Source organism: Nuphar pumila, chromosome 6 (assembly GCF_984573655.1).
Source record: "Nuphar pumila chromosome 6, dmNupPumi1.hap1.1, whole genome shotgun sequence".
Classification (NCBI taxonomy): Eukaryota; Viridiplantae; Streptophyta; class Magnoliopsida; order Nymphaeales; family Nymphaeaceae; genus Nuphar; species Nuphar pumila.
Genome location: NC_143254.1, coordinates 28,965,847 through 28,987,258, shown reverse-complemented (window position 1 = coordinate 28,987,258; position 21,412 = coordinate 28,965,847). Strand labels below are relative to the sequence as shown.

General features: G+C 39.3%; 1 protein-coding gene across 2 annotated transcripts in view; it reads right to left on the bottom strand.

Annotated features, from left to right (window-relative positions):
• Positions 1–15,147, bottom strand: part of ABA3 (molybdenum cofactor sulfurase (LOS5) (ABA3)) — a 153,079-nt gene extending 137,932 nt beyond the window's left edge. The window contains exons 1-4 of one of the 2 annotated variants that reach the window (XM_090011444.1): positions 14,914–15,147; positions 14,275–14,373; positions 14,064–14,122; positions 13,586–13,746 (exon numbers count right to left, since the gene is read on the bottom strand). In XM_090011444.1, the coding sequence (XP_089867570.1) occupies positions 13,586–13,746; positions 14,064–14,122; positions 14,275–14,373; positions 14,914–15,034 (440 nt within the window). In that variant the 5' untranslated portion in view covers positions 15,035–15,147. The remainder of the gene's footprint in view (positions 1–13,585; positions 13,747–14,063; positions 14,123–14,274; positions 14,374–14,913) is intronic. The other variant, XM_090011445.1, reaches the window with a different exon arrangement.
• Between the last annotated feature and the right edge of the window lie 6,265 nt (positions 15,148–21,412).

Genomic DNA, 21,412 nt, shown 5'->3' with positions numbered 1-21,412 from the left:
TTTCCATGGGGGAACACTACCACGATGAGGTGTGGTGTGATGTAGCCCCTATGCACGTGTTGTTAAAATATATGTAATTCATATATATATATATATATATATATATATATATATATATATATATATATAATACCCGATAGGGGTATTTCTGTCATTTCATAAGTACCCGATAGGGGTACTTGTTTTTCTTAGTTTATTTTTCTCTTTATTTTTTGTAAAATGTATTTTTTGTTTTTTGTTTTTTGCTCACTCAAAAGGGGCCCCACCATGTAGTCGATGGGGCCTCCAACGGTCACATTAGTGACCGTTGGGGGCTCCCAACGACTACATGGGGAGCCCCTTAGGTGGCTCTCCTTTTAAGGCCTCTTGGTCCTCTCCCTCTCCTTCTCTTGTGTATAAATAGGGGTGCTCCCCTCTTGTATTTCTCACTTCTTGAGAGCTCTCTCTCTTTCAATAAGAGGCATTTATATTTTTATGTTGTGTTGTCTCTTGTGGGTTGGGTATTAGCCCCTCTTTGTTTGTTCATTAGTAAATGTTGTAAGTGCTTAGTGCACTCTTTGCTTTTCCGCATATTTCATTACATGGTATCAGAGCCTTGGGTATGCTCTTCTTTTTAATATAGCTAGTGGTGTAGCTATATTTGTTTTCTTTGTTTCTCTCTCCTTGATATTCTCTTGTAAGTGGTTGTTATGGAAGGAGAACAAAAGATTGATCTCTCCTTCAAGCTCAATGGTTCCAACTACATGATGTGGGCCGCCGCCATGGAAAACAACCTCAAAGGGAAAAAGCTTTGGGGATACGTTATGGGCACCATTCCGGAACCACAACTCCAACTAACTAAGATGGAAGGCGATCAAGAAAAAGCTCTTGAAGGAGATGCCCGCATAAAGGCCATTGAAGATCACCAATCTAAAATAGAAGATTGGGAGAGTAAGCATGCCAAGATTCTTGCTTGGTTCATGAATAATGTGGAGCTCAAGATTTGCGCCAACATTGCCAAATTTAGGATGGCAAATGAAGCATGGTTCTTCATGAAAGGTATGTTTACACAAAAAGACCTTGCTCGTCAATTCTTTCTTCAAGAAAAAATCTGGACTATCAAGCAAGGAGAAATGAGTGTTAGGGATTACTTTAGCACTCTTGGCCCTCTATGGGATGAGCTATCCTTACTAGAACCAAAATGGGTTTCTAGTATAGATGTGGAATTAAGGAGAGAACAAATGGAAAAAGAACACTTTTTTCAATTTTTACATGGGCTTAGGCCCGAATATGAACAAGTGAGATCCTCCCTCCTACATAGATCAAAGCCTCTTCCCTTGGAAGATGCCATAGCCGAAATATGCCAAGAAGAAACCCGTCTTGGCATGATTAAAGGAGGAAATGATGTCTTGGCCGTATCCAAACCCGGCAACCATATGAAAACCTACAAACCTCCACATTTTGGAAGACAAAATAACTATAATGGCAACTACAGAAAAGTCATTTGCCATCATTGTCAAGAACCGGGTCATATAAGACCTAATTGCCCTAAGTTGAATGAAGCACCAAAAAATAAAGTTGCTTCCGTTGAAGAAGCTACTCAAAAGAAAGAGGAAGCAATCAAAGGAACGGACTCTTTTTCTCTTGCTCAACTATCGGAGGCACTACAAACTCTACTCAAGATTCCATCAACTTCGGGTGCCTCCGTAGCTTCCTCCTCTCCTCCAGGTATGTCGTCTTGGATCCTTGACTCTGGAGCTTCCTTTCATATGACCCCCCTTGAAAATAAGCTTTCTGATTTATGTAATAACTTTAAAAACTCCTATGTTTCAACTGCCGATGGTACATCTTTACAAGTTAAAAGTCTTGGAACCTTAAACTTTTCAAAAGACTTCTTTGTGCCAAACGTGAGAGTTGTACCTCAACTTAATTTAAATCTCCTCTCTGTTGCTCAAATATTCGATCATGGATGTAAAATCTCCTTCTCAACTAAGGATTGCTCTATACAGGATCTCCGGTCCGGGAAGCTGATTGGGCAAGGCCATAGAAGGGGAGATCTCTATTACATGAGCAACTTGAAACTCCCCATTAACTCTTTTTGTAACCATGTCCAAGATAAAAATATTGATATTTGGCATCAAAGACTTGGACATCCAAGTTTCTCAAAAATGTACTCCTTTCCATTTGGAAAGAAATTTTGTAATGAGAAACATTTTGTGTGCAAGAATTGTATTTTTGGCAAAATGAAATCTACTCCTTTTCCAAACCGGACTTTTGTTTCCAAAAGACCTTTTGAGTTAGTCCATTCGGACGTTTGGGGTCCTTCCCCTGTCCTGTCTAAAGGAGGGTACTCCTATTATGTCACTTTCATCGATGACTATACTAGGTATGTATGGATCTACTTTCTCAATTTAAAATCCGAAGTCTTTGAGTTTTTTAAAAAATTTCATATGATAGTTAAAAATCAATTTTCAAGTAATATCTCTACTCTTAGATCCGATTCGGGTGGAGAATATTTATCAAATGAATTTCAAAACTATTTAGAAATAAATGGGATTTGTCATCAAAGATCGTGTCCTAGGACTCCTCAACAAAACGGCTTGGCCGAAAGAAAGCATAGACATATCATGGAAACCACTAGGACACTCCTTATTTCCAAAGAAATTCCAAAGAATTTTTGGGCCGAAGCGGCCTTAACCTCAACTTATTTAATAAATAGAATGATATCTTCATCCTTACAAAATACATCTCCATACGAAAAACTATTTGAAAGAACACCTGACTTCAATAGATTAAGAGTTTTTGGATGTAAATGTTTTGTCCTTACTCATAAACGGGACAAATTATCTCCTAAAGCTATTGAATGCGTTTTCTTGGGTTATGGAGAAAATCAAAAGGGTTTTAGATGTTTTGATTTGAAAAATAACAAACTCTATGTATCCAAAGATGTAACATTTTTGGAAAATGAAAATGGTTTTGTGAAAACTAAAGATATTGATGAAAGTGAATATACTTTTTTATTTGATCTTCTATCTCAAGAAGATGAGACTCCTCAAGAAGAGGAAATCTCTAATGAGTCTTTGAATGACCTAGAGGAAATCCCTCTTGATAATGTTGTAGATGAGAATAATAGACCAATCCAAACATATGTTAGGCGTGGTCAACAAACTCAGATAAGTGCCTTAGAAAAATACTCTCAAGGATCCGACATTGAAGAAACATCTTTAAGGAGATCCAGTCGGATCTCCAATCCTCCAAATAGGTTTGTTTCCTATGAGTCCCTAACTCCTAGATATAGAGCATGTCTAATTGCATTACATTCATTTCATGAACCTTCACACTATAATGAGGCCAAAAATATTCCTCAATGGGTTGAAGCCATGAACTTAGAGCTTAGTGCCCTTGAAAAAGCAAAAACTTGGGAAATAACTTCGTTACCCACTGGAAAGAAATCAATAGGATGTAGATGGGTCTTCAAAATTAAAACCAAGAGTGATGGTTCATTAGAACGCTATAAAGCACGATTAGTAGCTAAAGGATATGCTCAGGAATATGGTATAGATTATGAAGAAACCTTCGCACCTGTTGCTAGAATGACTAGTGTTAGGACTCTTATTGCTATTGCGTCTGTAAAGAAATGGCCTATCTATCAACTTGATGTTAAGAATGCATTCCTAAATGGCGAATTAAATGAAGAAGTTTACATGGATCCCCCACCAGGAGTATGTATTGGTAAAAATAAAATTCTTAAACTTAAAAAGGCATTATATGGTTTAAAACAAGCTCCAAAGGCTTGGCATGATAGATTTAGTAATGTAATGACAAGTTTAAATTTTCGTTCATGTTATACTGACACTGCTTTGTTTGTGAAAAGTGCAGGGTCTTCTGTAGTTATTTTACTACTTTATGTTGATGATATGATCATCACAGGAAGTGATAAGCAAGGCATTAATGATATTAAAAAGGTTTTGAAAGAAAATTTTGATATGTCTGACCTTGGTTTCTTAAGATATTTTTTAGGAATTGAAGTGGCGTACTCTCCTCGAGGGTACATTCTCTCTCAGATGAAACTTGCTGCTGACATCTGTTTCAAATCGGGTATCTCCGATGACAAGAAGACAGAAACCCCAGAAGTCATCAATGCAAAATTAAGGTTGGAAGATGGAACACCTCTCGAGGATCCTACTCCCTACCGGCAACTTGTTGGGTCTCTAACCTACCTATCCATCACTCGGCCAGACATTGCTCATGCTGTCCACTCTGTCAGTCAGTTTCAACATGCACCTACAACCGTGCACATGAGTGCAGTCTTAAGGATTGTCAGATATATCAAAAATACCATAACTAAGGGAGTTTTTCTTTCTTCTGCCTCGTCACTTGATTTAATTGCTTATACTGATGCAGATTGGGGAGGAAATCCCAATGACCGTGTCTCAACTACCGGTTTTTGTGTTTTCTTAGGTGACTCTATGATTTCGTGGAGATGCAAGAAGCAACACAAAGTATCATTGTCCTCGACGGAAGCAGAATATCGTGCTATGGCCACTACAACCATGGAACTTGTGTGGCTAAGAAGCCTCCTCAGTGATATGGGCATTGTCATCTCTACTCCTTCGAAGATGTGTTGTGACAACAAAAGCGCAATCTATATTGCAAGCAATCACACCTTCCATGAGCGTACTAAACATATTGAGATGGACTGCCATTACGTTTGTTATGAATTCCTAAGAGGAACTATAGCACTACCTTACGTCACATCAGAGTACCAGTTGGCGGACTTCTTCACTAAGGCTCTTGCGGCTCCTCGGTTTTTGTTTCTCCTTAACAAGCTTTCGGTTATATCCCCGTAAAGCTTGAGGGAGGGTGTTAAAATATATGTAATTCATATATATATATATATATATTTATATATATATATATAATACCCGATAGGGGTATTTCTGTCATTTCACAAGTACCCGATAGGGGTACTTGTTTTTCTTAGTTTATTTTTCTCTTTATTTTTTGTAAAATGTATTTTTTGTTTTTTGTTTTTTGCTCACTCAAAAGGGGCCCCACCATGTAGTCGATGGGGCCTCCAACGGTCACATTAGTGACCGTTGGGGGCTCCCAACGACTACATGGGGAGCCCCCTAGGTGGCTCTCCTTTTAAGGCCTCTTGGCCCTCTCCCTCTCCTTCTCTTGTGTATAAATAGGGGTGCTCCCCTCTTGTATTTCTCACTTCTTGAGAGCTCTCTCTCTTTCAATAAGAGGCATTTATATTTTTATGTTGTGTTGTCTCTTGTGGGTTGGGTATTAGCCCCTCTTTGTTTGTTCATTAGTAAATGTTGTAAGTGCTTAGTGCACTCTTTGCTTTTCCGCATATTTCATTACACGTGTGTCACATCCTTTTGGGACGTCCCTGGCAGTTTGATTGTCAGACAACTCACGATAGTCGCAAGAACACATACTCTTTTATCTTTAATGGCCATAAGACAGTCCTTCTCCCTATCAAGGAAACCAGGTTTCCCACCGTGGACAAACCTGAGCGAGTCCCCAGGCTAGCAGGCCTCTCGTACCGGCTTTTCTTGAACCATTGTCAGGAAGATGGTTATTGTTATGCCCTGGTGGCAAAGCCCTTGATGAGTTCTTCAGTGTCCATTCCCGCGGACGTCGCCCCTCTTATAGAGGAGTTCCGCGACATTATGCCGGATGACCTACCTGATGGATTACCTTCGACAAGGGTAGTCCAGCATGCCATTGACTTTGTGCCGGGGTCGAGTCTACCCAACCTTCCTGCATATCGTATGAACCCCTCCGAGCGTACCGAGTTATTGAGACGGGTTCAGGAATTACTGCAAAAGGGTTTCATTTGCGAGAGTGTGAGCCCTTGTGCAGTATCCGCCTTACTCACTCCTAAGAAAGATGGGTCCATGTGCATGTGTGTTGATAGTCGCGCGATCAATCGCATCATGGTCAAATACCGTTTTCCCATTCCCCGTTTAGACGATATGTTTGATATGTTATCTGGTGCCTCCATTTTCTCTAAAATAGATTTAAAAAGCGGGTATCACCAGATTCATATACGAGAGGGGGATGAGTGGAAAACGGCATTCAAGACACGTGATGGGTTGTATGAGTGGTTAGTCATGTCGTTTGGGTTATCTAATGCCCCAAGTACCTTCATGAACATGATGAACCAAGTCTTGCGTCGGTGTATTGGGAAGTTTGTTGTTGTCTACTTTGATGATATTTTGATTTATAGTTTGTCGTTGTCCGATCATTTGAGTCATCTGCGTCAAGTCTTAGAAATTTTGAGGAAGGAAAAATTGTATGTCAATGCGAAAAAGTGTGAGTTTATGACGTCCACTGTCGTGTTCTTAGGTTTTATTGTGTCATCCGATGGAGTCAAGGCCGACCCCGCAAAAGTCCGCGCGATTGTCGATTGGCCTACCCCAAAGACTATAGGAGATATCCGTAGTTTCCACGAGTTAGACACTTTTTACCGACGTTTCGTGAGAAAGTTTAGCACCCTCATGGCCCCCATCACGGAGTGCCTAAAGGGTACTAGCTTTCATTGGACGCCCGCCGCTGGAAAAGCCTTTACGATCATCAAAGAGAAAATGACCAGTGCTCTTGTCTTAGCCCTCCCTGATTTTAGTGCAGTCTTTGAGGTTGAGTGTGATGCCTCCAAAGTGGGAATTGGCGCAGTCTTGAATCAAAATCGTAGACCTGTGGCCTTCTTTAGTGAGAAGCTGACTCAGGCCAGGTGTCAGTACTCCACTTACGATGTTGAGTTTTATGACGTGGTACAAGCCCTTCGTTATTGGAGACATTATCTCATTTATACGGAATTTGCCTTGTACACGGACCATGAGGCATTGAAGTATCTGAATAGTCAAAAGAAGTTGAGTGCTCATCATGCCAAGTGGGTCAGTTTCTTGCAAGAGTACACATTTTCGATTCGCCATCAATCTGTTACCCTGAACAAGGTGGCTGACGCTCTTAGTAGGAAGAACAGCCTTCTGATGACTATGTCAGTGCAGGTCATTGGTTTCGAACAGTGCAAGGAATTATACCCCACGGACCCTGATTTTCACCAAGTCTGGGAGGGGTGTATCTCTTCATATCGCACTATCGACCCCCGTTTTAGTATTCATAATGGTTACCTCTTCCGTGGGAACAAATTATGTGTACTTGATTTCTCCCTTAGGCTTCAGTTGATTTCTGAATTACATGAAGGAGGGTTAGCAGGGCATTTCGGGCATGATAAGACGTTCGCTCTGTTAGATGAACGATACTTTTGGCCCAAAATGCGCAAAGATGTTGTCAAGTTCATTCAAGGGTGTCAAGTGTCCAAGGGTCATCGTCAGAATAGTGGTCTGTATACCCCGTTACCCATTCCTGAACGGTCGTGGGAGCACGTATCCATGGACTTTATCGTAGGTCTTCCCAGAACTCCACGTCGTTTTGATTCAATTCTTGTTGTTGTTGATCGGTTCTCCAAAATAGCTATTTTCGTTCCGTGTAAGCGAACCACTGACACCTCATTAGTAGCTTCCTATTACTTCAAGGACGCCGCCCGTTTCCATGGCTTACCCCGCACCATCACCTCTGATCGTGACACGCGTTTTATGAGCCATTTTTGGAAATCGTTGTGGCCTTTATTGAAGACCAAGCTTCAGTTCAGCAGTGCATATCACCCCCAAACAGATGGCCAAACCGAAGTTGTCAATCGCACCTTAGGAAACCTGTTACGGAGTCTAGTGGGGGAGAATGTCAAAACTTGGGATCTCGTGTTGCCTCAAGCCGAGTTCGCATATAACAATTCCATTAACCGTTCTACAGGTAAGTCCCTGTTCCAAGTGGTGCATGGTCGGTCGCCCACCCATGTCGTTGACCTAGCCCCTGTGTCCAATCTCCCAGCTCCAACTCCAGACGCATTTGATGTCGTCGAATATATGCATGACATCCACAGACAGGTCCGCGCCAAACTTGTTGAAAGCTACGAGGCCTACAAAGCTTTCGTAGATCAAAGTCGTCGTAATGTCCAGTTTCAAGTCGGTCAACTCGTCTGGGTCTACTTGTGTCCCGAGCGCTTTCCAGTAGGCACCTATAGCAAATTGAGTCCTAAGAAGTATGGTCCTTTTAAGATCCTTCGACGACTAGGTGTGAATGCCTACCTCCTTCAGATGCCCGATGATTGGCATATTTCCCCTATTTTCAACGTGACTGATCTATATGCTTACTGTGGAGACAACAAGTCGTCAGAGCCGACTTCTTCCCAAACAGGGGAGAATGATGCAGGGCAGGACCCAATTGGATCCATCGGGCCACCCGATCCACCACAAAGGGCAGATGACCAAACCCACGTGTCCAACCCCATTGCAGGTACGGAGCCGCGACGCAGGGAAGTACCCATGCGCACCTACTCCAGGCGTGGTGCAGTTCGGACATCACAGAGCCAGCAGACGATGGGAGCTGACCCGGATCGCGATTCGGGTCCAGAACTGGACCCGCGACCCGAGTCCAACAATAGTTTTTAAAAGGCCCTCTCCTACGGTTTCGTGGGCAGAGAAGATTCAGAATACAGCAGCTTTATTCTTTTGTTATTGCTTACTCCTTTCTTTTCCCCTTTTCAGTTATTGTCTTTTCATTTTTACTGTTCGTTGTTCTCCCATTTGTTATTGAGATATTATTGAAAATAAAAAAACAAAAGCCACACCGATCTTCCGGTGGGCATCTATTCATTTCCCCTTCGAAGCCGCTGCATCACCATGTTAAAGGGTTTAATAGGTGAAGCAAGTGGACAATCTGATTCTCATGAAGTCCTTGCTACAGGCTTTGGTTTGGGGCACGGACGAGCAGACAATTATTTTGGTGGAGGACAAGAGGGAGGGGTGGGCAAGGAGGACGAGGATTGCTCCCCACTCTCAATGGATCACCTAATTCATTTGCAGAAGTCAGAACAGCAAGAGTGTTCCCATTTGCTATCAGTGCAACAAACGTGGCCACATCAAAGCCAACTCTTGGTTCAATCACGAAAAGCCTCAAAACCGCAATAGAATACAAAACAATAGAAATGTTGTTACATCAGGATCTGCGGGTACCTTTCGGGTTAGTGATGATGCTAAGGATCTTCTCTTGTCTGCTATGGCTAACCTGAACCTGAAACAGAAGGATGATGGAATATGGTATGTTGACTCTGGGTGTCACTGGCAATGCAGGTAAGTTCTCTACTTTAATCCCCTATTTTGGTAAATCTAATATTGTAACTGGAGATGGGACTCACCACCCTATTTCAAACATAGGCAACATCCCCATCCCTTTGTCTGAATCTTCATCCATTCCTTTATCTAATGTTGTCCATGCACCAAATATAAAGAAAAACATTGTCTCTGTTTCTAAGCTTGTTGATTCTACCAATTCATCTGTTGAATTCACTCATACTTCTGTCTTTGTCAAGGATCTTCAAACGAAGAAGATGTTCGCTAAAGGGGAGCGACGTGGAAACATGTATATCTTCAATGAAGATCCAGCATCTATTGTTCTGAAGCCCCCCAAGTCCGATCACGCCTCTAGAAGTGTTTTGAGTATATCCCAATGTAATAAGCCGGAAGTCTTTATTGAAAAACTAGTGTCCAATGGTTTTCTTCTAGAGTCTGTTTCACTCTCGTTGAAGAATAAAATGTGTTCCAGTTGTCAAGTCTGCAAAAGTCATGTACTTCATTTTCATCAAATAAATAAAAGAGCCTCCATGCCTTTTGAGATAATAGGGCCCAACCCCCAATCCTTCCTCTTCTGCAAGTAAATATTATGTATCCTTTATTGACAGTTTTTCTCGCTTTACTTGGATATTCTTTATGAAACACAAATCAGAGGTTTGTCTTATTTTTCGTCATTTTAATGCTTACGTTAAAATTCAATTCTCCTAAAATATTCAAATTCTCCAATGTGATGGAGGTGGTGAGTATTCCTCCAAAGAATTTTTAGATTTTCTCCACGATAATGGGATACATCGTAGATTTTCTTGACCGTACACTTCACAGCAAAATGGAATTGCTGAACGCAAACACAGACACATTGTAGAAAGTGCAATGAGCATGATGCATGGTTCTAACGTGCCAGTCTTTGGACAAAAGCTTTTCATACTGTCACTCATGTGATAAATCGCCTTCATATGCCTATTCGTGAAAATCAATCTCCCTATCATGTTCTCTATGGTGTACATCCTGATTATGATGAATTACGAGTTTTTGGATGCACATGTTATGTACATATTGATAGATCCATGAGAACTAAATTTCAGGACAAAGCCTCTATATGCCAATTTGTAGGTTATGCAGATGAACACAAGGGTTACAGGTGCTATGATCCTGCAAGTAAAAGAATCAGAATTTCCAGAAATGTTTTTTATGAAAATAGTTTTCTGGGGAATAAAGCGGATCACAATCATGAACATATTGACACTACTGATAATTGGTATGATCCATGGCTCAGTGCTGAACTTATTTCACATGCTGCAGAACATACTAATCTGGCTTCTGAACGCATATGTGATGAGACGACTTCAGATGAGGCATCAAAAATAGAATGTCTGAGATACAAAGGAAATGTCTATACCAGGAGACTCAAAGAGCAAACAAATATGTCTGTTGGAGAACACGTGGCATTGTCCAATAACGGAGAGGCACCAAGAAGATCTGGCAGGGTAAGGCATCCTATTGAAAAGTAGGCGAGTTATGATAATTTTTTAATGGATTTTTAGGTTTTTCTATCCAAGATTGAAAAACATGAACAACCACTTGGTTTTCGTCAAGCTATTCATTTTAACAAATGGATTGAAACGATGAATGAGGAAATCGAGGCGCTTCATGAATGTCAAAAGTGGGAGATAGTTGGTCGTCCCCCAGATAAAATGTTGTTGGCTCAAAATGGGTTTATAAGATTAAATATAAGCCGGATGGTAGCATTGAACGATACAAAGCACGTATTGTTGCCAAAGGTTTTACTCAAGAATACGGTCAAGATTACGATGAGAAATTCAGCCCAATGGTGAAAATGGGAACTATTCGTATTATTCTTGGCTTGGCAATTGAACATGAGTGGACTCTTAGTCAGCTTGATGTTAAAAATGTATTTCTGCATAGGGATTTAAAAGAAGAGGTTTACATGGAGCAACCTCAAGGTTATGCAGAGGGAGACCCAAAGGAATATGTATGCAAATTAACCAGAGCATTGTATGGCTTAAAGCAAGCCTCCATATCATGGTTTGAAAGCTTCTCCTTAGAAATTCAAAACCACGGTTTCATCCGTTCCCGACTAGATCATTCTCTATTCATATACAAGGATGATACTACTGTGGTTTTCTTACTTATATATGTTGATGATATCATGATCACTAGTAATGCCCCTGACCACATTCAGTGAATTAAAGTGCTACTAAGTATGCGGTTCAAGATGAAAGATCTTGGGGAACTGAGATATTTTCTTGGTGTAGAGGTGGACAGACAGGATAGAAAAATGTCATTGACTCAACACAAATACACTCTTGATCTTCTGGCCAAAGCAGGAATGACAAATTGCAAACCTCTGCCTACACCTAGTGTTGTCAATCAAAAGCTCAGCATTTGTGATGGTGAGTTGTATCCTGATGCAAGCAAGTATCGCAATATAGTGGGCATATTACAGTACCTCACTTTTACCAGACCAAACATCGTATATTCTGTAAATCAAGTATCTCAGTTCATGCATGAACCGAAAACTGGTCGCATGGATGCCGACAAAGGTATTCTTCGCTATCTAAAAGGCACGGTGGGTGATGGACTCACATATGTTCAGTCTTCATGTGGGACACCAAAACATGATATATTGGCCTACACAGATGCAGACTGGGCAGGGGACCCAGATGAAAGAAGATTTGTTTCAGGATACTGTGTTTTTATTGGAAAAAATCTTGTCTCATGGAGTAGCAGAAAACAGAAAGTTGTGGCAATATCTAGCACAGAGGCTGAGTATACATCTATGGCAGCTGCCACAACTGAAGTGACCTGGATTAGGTATTTACTTACAAAAATGGGAGAGAATGTCTCAAGTTCGAATCTTATGTGTGATAATAGAAGTGTCATACAAATTGCAATCAACCCTATTCATCACAGTCGGACCAAGCATATTGAGATTGACCAGCATTTCATCAGATAAAAGATAGCAGACAAAGAAATTGAACCAATTTATGTGTCTTCAGAAGACCAAGTCGTTGATGCGTTCACAAAAGGTCTCACAAGGAACCATTTCTGGTATCTGAAGAACAAGTTGCACATGGTTTACTCCCATGCACAACTTGAGGGAGGATATTAGAATATGAATGGACATGGATCCCTTATTGGATCCATATCCATATCGTGTTTTATAATGTTGTAATTTGCTTTTCCTATACAGGCCATTTTTGTCCTTGTAAAAATGTTGTAACCCTATTTAATATAATCAAGGTTTACGGCAGCAAATAGAAAAAAAGAGGCTGCCTATTCCCAGAAAGCACGAGTTATCTTCTCCATCCCTTCTCATACCTTTCTAGACTTCCTCAACAACGAAACTTGACAATCGCAGCGCAGTTTATCACAAATTACTGAGGATAGCCCTAAAATTACATTGTTAAAAATAGTTATCAAAAGAAGAATATGAGAAACTGCACTCAATACCATGTAATGGTGGCTATGCTCACAGGAGAGGACCACATAGTACTGAAGTGTAAGATGTTCCAGTATAGCATATTGCTGTAAGATGTGTAAATTCATAAATAAGCTAGTGGTTTCTTTAGTAATAAATGGGTTGAACGAGGAATTTAGTAGGGTAATGCTGACACTATGTTGCAGTGCAAGTTTCGAGCAATGAAATTTCTAGAAGAAAAGCAGAACATAAACGCAGGTTTCACCAAATTTCTATAGGGGTTCTACACATGGATTATTCATGACAGTGTCAGCTATTCCAAGGCATGTCAGCATGAAGAAGATGAGAAAAAATGGGACCAAACGAGGTAAATGAAAGGTAGAAGATTTGTTAATATAAATTTTCACATTCAGCTTAAATGTGCCACTGATTTTGTTACATTTAGAGGGTAATGCAAGTAAAGAGGAATTTCACAAGCCCTTACTGAATAAGAGCACAACTACAAGAAGATCATGCAGCTTTTATTTCACAAGAGCACCGAGTGCATAAAATTCTTGGACACTGTCCCAAATCTGCTCTTGAAATATATAAACAGAATTCATGTATACTCTGTTACTGTTTAATCCGTCTAACACGAGATTAGAAAGATGCACAAGTGAGATGTAATAAGACATCCGAAGTCTCATTAGTCTTTCAGGCATTTGAACAAACTAATACAAAACGTGTAATGAAAATTTTATGAAACATTAACAACCCCAAACTCTGGTAGAAAAGTGTGCATGTTATCTAAATATGATGAAGTTTTTCGAGAATATAAAAAATAGCATGCAAAATCAGTAGTATCTGGAAAAATAAGTCCAAAATTTAATTCACACATTAAAAAAAAAGACAATCAAACATGCATCACTTAAAAATATTATACGCCACTTAGAGAAAATACTAACATGCACAAATTGGATACTCTCTAATCCCCAAAACACTGTTATGGTTCTCTATGGTGTACATGAAACAGCTATCTTGACACCATGGAAAAGCCTCCCCAACCAATTTTAGTGCTGCGGTAGCCCCAGAAGTGAATATACATCTGTAGCCCTTTGCTGGAGCATTAACATATTCAAGTACCTGAGTCAAACCAAAATTCCAAACTCATCAAACAAGTAACTGAAAACTAAATTCCACTGTGACAAATTCAGCGTTATACCATCATGAAAAGGCACACAAAATCATGGTTTCCTTATCCATAAAATTCAAACACATTAAAGCATTCACATCTAGTTAACTGATCAAAGCCAACTAATTGAACTGTCAAATAATGTATAAACAATCTTTAGGAGACAGTGGCATTTAGCATTCATTAAGCCAAACAGACGGGAACAGATAAGATGTCTGCATTGTTGCTAAACAATACCCACTGAATGGGAAAAGGGCATCATGTCTACCTGTTGACGCGCTGTTTCCATTAAGTTCAACGATGCCATGCTAGCATCACTTTGACTATCTGCATTCCAGATTTCAGAATACTTATTAAGCATTTATCACACAGTAAGTTATTTTATTAAAAAAAATAACGTCGAGTTTAAAGCATCATATTTCAACTTGATAAGTTTTAGATCACATAAATCTAAGAGAAGAAAAGAGGAAGCAGCATACGTGGATTCCCGTAAACGTTAGTAGCCAAGTCCCTAAAAATAGCTTCCATTTGCGACTCTGAGTACAACGTTGCACCGGCATGGTCTAAATACACAAGTCCTGCGCTTCATGGAAATTTGAAACCAAACAAAAATTATTCTCAGTGTTCCATAAACCGCACTTAGCAAAAACCGACGACGAATTCAAAATGACCAAAACCAATCAGCAGATAAGTCTCACATATCAAGAATTAGTCATGCAACAATTTTCTGAAAAAATAAAGCAAAGTCATCATCATCAAGCCTTATCCCAACTACATGTGGTCGGCTTTACTAGTCCTATTTCCCCATTCTTGTCTATCTAGAGCTAAAACTTCGGTCACTTTACAATATTTCGTGTCACGTTTAACTGCCTCTTTCCAAGTATTCACAGGCGCATGTGAGAAGTCTTTAAATTTCAGCATTTGTTCGAAAAGAAAGAAGGGAGTGCCTTTACTAATCGATCAGGAAAAGGAGCCGAATTCTCGAGACACCCCAAAAAAAGGAAGAAAATAATGAGGACGTAATAATCGAATTTGCTAATTCACCTAAAAATTATTAATTTCTATACTTTTCCCGGTAGATACCAAAACAAAAACGAAAGAGGAGAAAGATTACGCACCGTTCAATCGCTTGAATTCCGAGGCTCGGATGTCGTCGATCCCGCGAGCGCCGTCGGGGTACCCGTAATCCTTCCCGAATTCCCTCAGGAACTCCTCTTTCCCCTCGACTCGCTCCTCCATCTCTCCCACAAATCTCCCTCACAACCCCGAATAGAAGACCCAGAATTCCTCTCTCTCTCTCTCTCTCTCTCTCTCTCTCTCTCTCTCTCTCACACACACACACACACACATCGGACTTAATCTAACCTCCGATCCGTATCCGAGATTTTATTTCCGGATACGGAAAACTAAAGTAAGAGTACTAAGCTCGTTTCTAGGGGAGACGCTCGTGGTTCGGCTCATCCAAAGCTCGTTTGTGCTCGGCTCATTTAGCTAACGAGCTGGTCACAAGCTGGCCCGTGGTGGGAACCCATTAGAAACGCTCATTTTTGGATCCTGAGCTGTGCGGCTATTATGCGGAATTGCTCCGCTAGGAACTTGGACACCTCGAGGTGGCCAATCTTCCCAAGACTTGAGTTGGATGTACTCATGCTCAAAATACAAGTAGAACAAAATCTTGGAGTACAACAATCGACTAAAACACAAACACAAGAATACACGGTTAACTTCACTGAGGCACAGCCCAGGGTCTATAAACATTTCATAGACGCAAATTGGACCAGTTGATGACGTCTCAAGCTTTCCAACTTATCAAAGAACGCCCCGAAACTTCACGGGATGATGGGAGATACAACCCTCCAAAGTTAGCCCAAACTCGAGCCTGCGCGTGCGCCAAGGGTGGTTCACAGTCCTCCGCCTGTGCGCTGCGCTGCACACGCACGTGTTATGCGTGCGCGGGATTGCGTGCATTGCTGCTGCTGCAAGTTGTGCCTGCGCGTGCGATGAACCGCACGCGGTAATGTGCGCTCTGCTATGAGTGTCTACTGCACAAGATGGTTGCTGTGCGCCTGCTGCGCACGACGGCTGTTGTGCGCCTATTGTTGTGCACACTGATCGGTTGTGCACTCCGATACGCAGCTACTGGAATCTTGGATGCTCACAAGGGAATCACCCCGGTACTAAGTTACTAACTACCTGGGAGTTATTCGGCCTTGGAGGTGTTTGCCGAAAAATGAGGCTTAAGCACGTCCGGAAACGTGCAAAGAACTGCCGTGGAGGGTGTGGTGTCTCCAAAGGCACTGCCGCGGGTGGCCGCAACTTCTGCGCAGGCTCTGTGCATGTGCACAGGAGATCGTTGTCGGCATTGGGGATCGCTGGCAATGAATCCTTTGGCGGTCACAGGCTCACTCGATGCGTGAGGCTCGATTTTCCGGCAGGACTGAAGTCACCCTCGATGGATATTTCGGCGATCGGCCGGAATGCATGAAATATTGACGACGAGAGGGTGTTGTGTGTTCTTCCCGGAACACAAATTCGCGTGTTCCGGTTCGCGTGTTCCGATTTGTACGAAGAAATATCTTGGGACCCGCAATAATTCATATGCCAATGTTGCGGAGGATGACTTTATAGTAAAATAACATATAAAAAAAAGTAGATATGCTTTTGACGGAAATATTCTCCCGTAAGATAGATATGTGTTGGACGAAAATGTTCTCCCGCTCCCCGTATATAAATTTGCACATCCCGCCTTTGTTTTTAGCTTGTGTTACAACACATGGCCGCCTTCTCGTTCCTACCTTGTGTTAGATAGAAAACATTCTTGGGTTCATTCCTACCTCGTCGAGATAACTATAAATCGAATGATTGGTTCGATCATTGGTGGGCGTTATAGAGGGATTTATCGACCATCTCTTTTTACAATCATCTCTTCTTCGTTTTTGTTAGACAATATGAAAAAAGCAATGACGCACAAACATTCCAACAAGTGCCATTAAAGCGTGGTGAGTATCTTTCTATGTCATCATGCTATTGTTGAAGAATGTATGTCGTCGTGAGTATCATTAAGGCGTTGTTTTGTTATTGCAGGTAGATTTTATCATTTCGATGGTTGAAAACTTAAAGATATTTGTAAGACGTTGGGACTTATTAACAAGAATGTTTGATTAGAGATGCGAGCAAGAGCCTCTACCCCATCCGATATCGTCCATTCACTCAGTATATGCAATGTAACGCAAATCGCGGTTATAGTAACACATATATCAATTTATGAGATATTGTTTTGTTTGTTAATATCGATTTGTAATGTATTGTCTTGAATTGCCATATAATGATTTGTGAGATATTATGTGGTTTTTAGTGTCGGTTTGTGACATATTTTTTGTTTGTTAATATCGATTTGTAATATATTATATTGAATTCATGTATATCAATTTGTAAGATATTAGGTGTTTTCTAGTGTCGATTTATGAGATATTGTTTTGTTTGTTAATATTGAATTGTAATATATTATGTTAAATTTTTGTATAACGATTTGTAAGATATTATGTGGTTTTTAGTGTCGATTTGTGATATATTGTTTTGTTTGTTAATATCGATTTGTAATGTATTATACTGAATTGTTGTATATCGATTTGTAAGATATTAGGTGTTTTCTAGTGTCGATTTATGAGATATTGTTTTGTATGTTAATATCGATTTGTAATATATTATGTTGAATTATCGTATATTGATTTATAAGATATTATGTGTTTTCTAGTATCCGTTTGTGAGATATTTTATTGTTTGTTAATATCGATTTGTAATATATTATGTTGAATTATTGTATATCGATTTGTAAGATATTATGTGTTTTCTAATGTCGATTTGTGAGATATTATTTTCTTTGTTAATATCGATTTATAATATATTATGTTGAATTGTCGTATATCGATTGTAAGATATTATGTGTTTTGTAGTGCCAATTTAGTGATATTGTTTTGTTTGCTAATATTGATTTGTAATATATTATGTTGAATTGTCGTATATCAATTTGGAAGATATTATGTATTTTCTAGTGTCGATTTGTGAGATATTATTTTGTTTGTTAACATTGATTTATAATATATTGTGTTGAATTGTTGTATATCGATTTGTAAGATATTATGTGTTTTCTAGTGTCGATTTATGAGACATTGTTTTGGTTGTTAATCTCGATTTGTAATATATTATGTTGAATTTTCGTATATCAATTTATAAGATATTATGTGTTTTCCCATGTTGATTTCTGAGATATTGTTTTGTTTGTTAATATCGATTTGTAATATATTATGTTGAATTGTTGTATAACGATTTGTAAGATATTATGTGTTTTGAATTGTCGTATACCGATTTGTAATATACTATATTGAATTATCGTATATCGATTTGTAAGATATCATGTGTTTTATAGTATCGATTTGTGAGATATGGTTTTGTTTGTTATTATCTATTTATAAGATATTATGTTGTTGCTTTAATACTGTTATTCATTCAATCATTTTTTTTACCTGTTTAACTAATCGGTAGTCGTTGTTATATGCATCTTGAATAAATCGTAGTAAACATATGCGTTGGCTAACTCAATTTGATATTTTGTTCATGACAATGTTGAGCCTATCCACTAGTTGCAGTAAAGATGATGTATCTCAATCGTTGAAAAGTCATGGAGCAACGGACATTCGTACTATCGACGCACCTAAAGAAATGAATATGTACATTGGTGATGCACATGATAAGAAGGGTGCAGACATTGAATTCACTCTTTACTTAAATATTCTAGCAGATGAAATGCAATTCGATAATGAGGTAGACGATCATGACAGTACACTTGACAAAGGTGCAGGCACCTCAAGTCTACATGATAGTACACTTGACTCTGTTCCCGTAGAGAGAATGCGATTTAATAATAAGGAACCTGCATGCAAATTTTACAATGATTATGCCTTAAAACTTGGCTTCCGTGTTAGAAGACATTCTTGGGCGAAAAATGCATAGGGTGTCGTGGTGAGAAAGACATATGTTTGTTCTAAGCAAGGTTGGAAGAAGTCAAATGAAAATCCAACAAGGAGCAAGCCAGATTCATGATGTGGTTGTCCATCGAGAATGGTGTTAATAAGACTTCCGAATAAGAAATATGAGTTTGTACTTTAATCAATAATCATAACCATGAATTGACCCCTTCATTTATGACTCCTATACTAAGATCACATCGTAAAGTAACTGAAATGCATGTTGCAATTGCTGAAATAGCTGATAGCGCCGTCATTGCACCAAGAAAGACATATAATTTGTCCGGCGAAAATGTATCATTCACACCTATGGATCTAAGAAACCATTTGAGAAAGAAGAGGTCAGACAACATGAAGAATGGAGGAATATGTTATTTAGTTGATTACCTACAGAAGAATTCAAGCAATAACCCTGATTTCTTTAGTGCAATGCAACTGGATGAAGATAGGTATGTTGTGAATATATTTTAGGTAGATTCAAAGTCAATAGTAGATTATGAATGCTTCAATGATGTGTTTATTTTTTATACGACAATAAAGATTAATACGGAACAGTGGCCATTTGCGCAATTTGTCAGAGTGAACCATCACTCACAAATTTGCATATTAAGCGACATTTTTTTGTATGGCCAGACGAAGAAAAGCTTTGAGCGGTTGTTTAGAGTATTTATATAGACAATGAATGAGAAACACCCTGCAATTGTACTTACAGTTGGTGATCATGCAATTGCAGCTGCAGTGTCTCATATAATACCTCAACACGGACACAACCTGTTTATTAAAAGGGTCAGATGTGGCAAACACGAGCACGACCCATTTATTAAACGGGTAACTCGACACGACACAGTTAACCCGTTTAATAAACAGGTCGGGTCGACACGACACGATTACACGACACAACGACCCGTTTATTAAACGGGTCGACTCGATAACATAGACACGATAACCGCACACCACCACGGAAGAGAAGAGGTCTCGAGCTCTCGGTTGCGGCTGGGTAGGAAGGAGTTAGGTGGGTGACTAAAGTGTAAAGTTAGGAGTTAGGGTTAGATAAGTTTATATATATATATATATATATATAAACGGGTTGCGGGTTGACGGGTTCGTGTAAACGGGTTGACCCGCCCGCCTAACCCTTTTATTAAACGGGTCAAACGGGTTGACATACCCTTAACACGAACACAACCCGTTTAATAAACGGGTTAGGCGGGTCGACCCGTTTACGACACGAACCCGTTTAAGCCAAACCCTAACCCATCTAAGAAGCGGGTTGGCGGGTCGGGTCAGATTTTGCCACCCCTACATGTACACTCAAAAGTGCCACCTCCCTTTACTCCTTAACTACTGTTTGCTATATGCATATAGTGTGCAGTTATAAGGTTAGAGAGATTTATTTTAGCTTTTAATTTTGCATAACCTTCTTGGTTTTCTTTAGTTTTTGATGGGCAATGTCGTATGAAACTATATATTTAAGTACTGTATATAGTTTATGCACAATCAAATAAAAGAAAAAGGGCATTCTTTCTCATTTTGCACAATTGGTTACACTGAACATTCAACAACAAATTTCATAATCAAAATAAATTCTTCTCCTTATAATTCGTAAAATTAAAATTATATGTTCGCGAGAGAATTCAATTCTTTTCCTTATCTCAAGAATTATTTTTCAGTTCATACAAACTTACTAATATCAATGTCATTATTATTTATCTTTAAAACTATTACAATTAGGTGAGACATAGAGAGAATGGTTAAGGACCTTAAGAAGTCACCGAGAGAGAGAGAGAGAGAGAGAGAGAGAGAGAGATGGTCAAAAAACATTTATGAGAAAAAGGAGAAAAGGACATGGTGGTATTTTGGCTTTTTATTTTAGTAAGATTGGAGGGCCAATGTCAGTTTGTATGTCTCGCATGGTTCTCAAATTGTTAGGTCAAGTCCCCCCTAAATGAAAAAAAACCTTATAAAAGTAATATCACATAGAAATCATAGGTGGTTCGAGGGAGCTGAAATATGATATAGGCTGTTCAATGGAGTTGAGCTATGTTCAGGTATCTTGAACCATGATGTCTTATATTGACAGAATTATATGAGAAAACAATGTCAACTTTTAAACTATTCAATATCAGAGACACGAAGACTATAAATTCATGAAAGTCATTCCCTTGAAATTATAAATTGCTCTAACGAATTGAAGTATGGTTTACATATGAAAATTTAGGTTTATGGCCAGCAATGATCTTACATTTAAGCAAGGGTTGATTTTTTAACTGAGGTTCCATATGTGCTACTTATAACAATCAGACTTACATGACACATCTAACAAACTTGAGCTTCCATCATCGAACTTAAACCATTTATAGCAATGGTGATATCTCACGGCTTTTACAAGTACCTCTAAGACAATAGATAAGCCCTCAATGCATTTCTTTTTTCATCATATTTGACAGGTGAAAGACACGGATCATTTTTTTCCCACTTCCAACATGTCCATGTTATTTGTCAAATACAATTGCATCTTTATTTTTTTTCTTTCAAAACAATTGAAAATTATATGGTTCTTTAAATTGAAGTCAACATCCCAATATTGCAACTA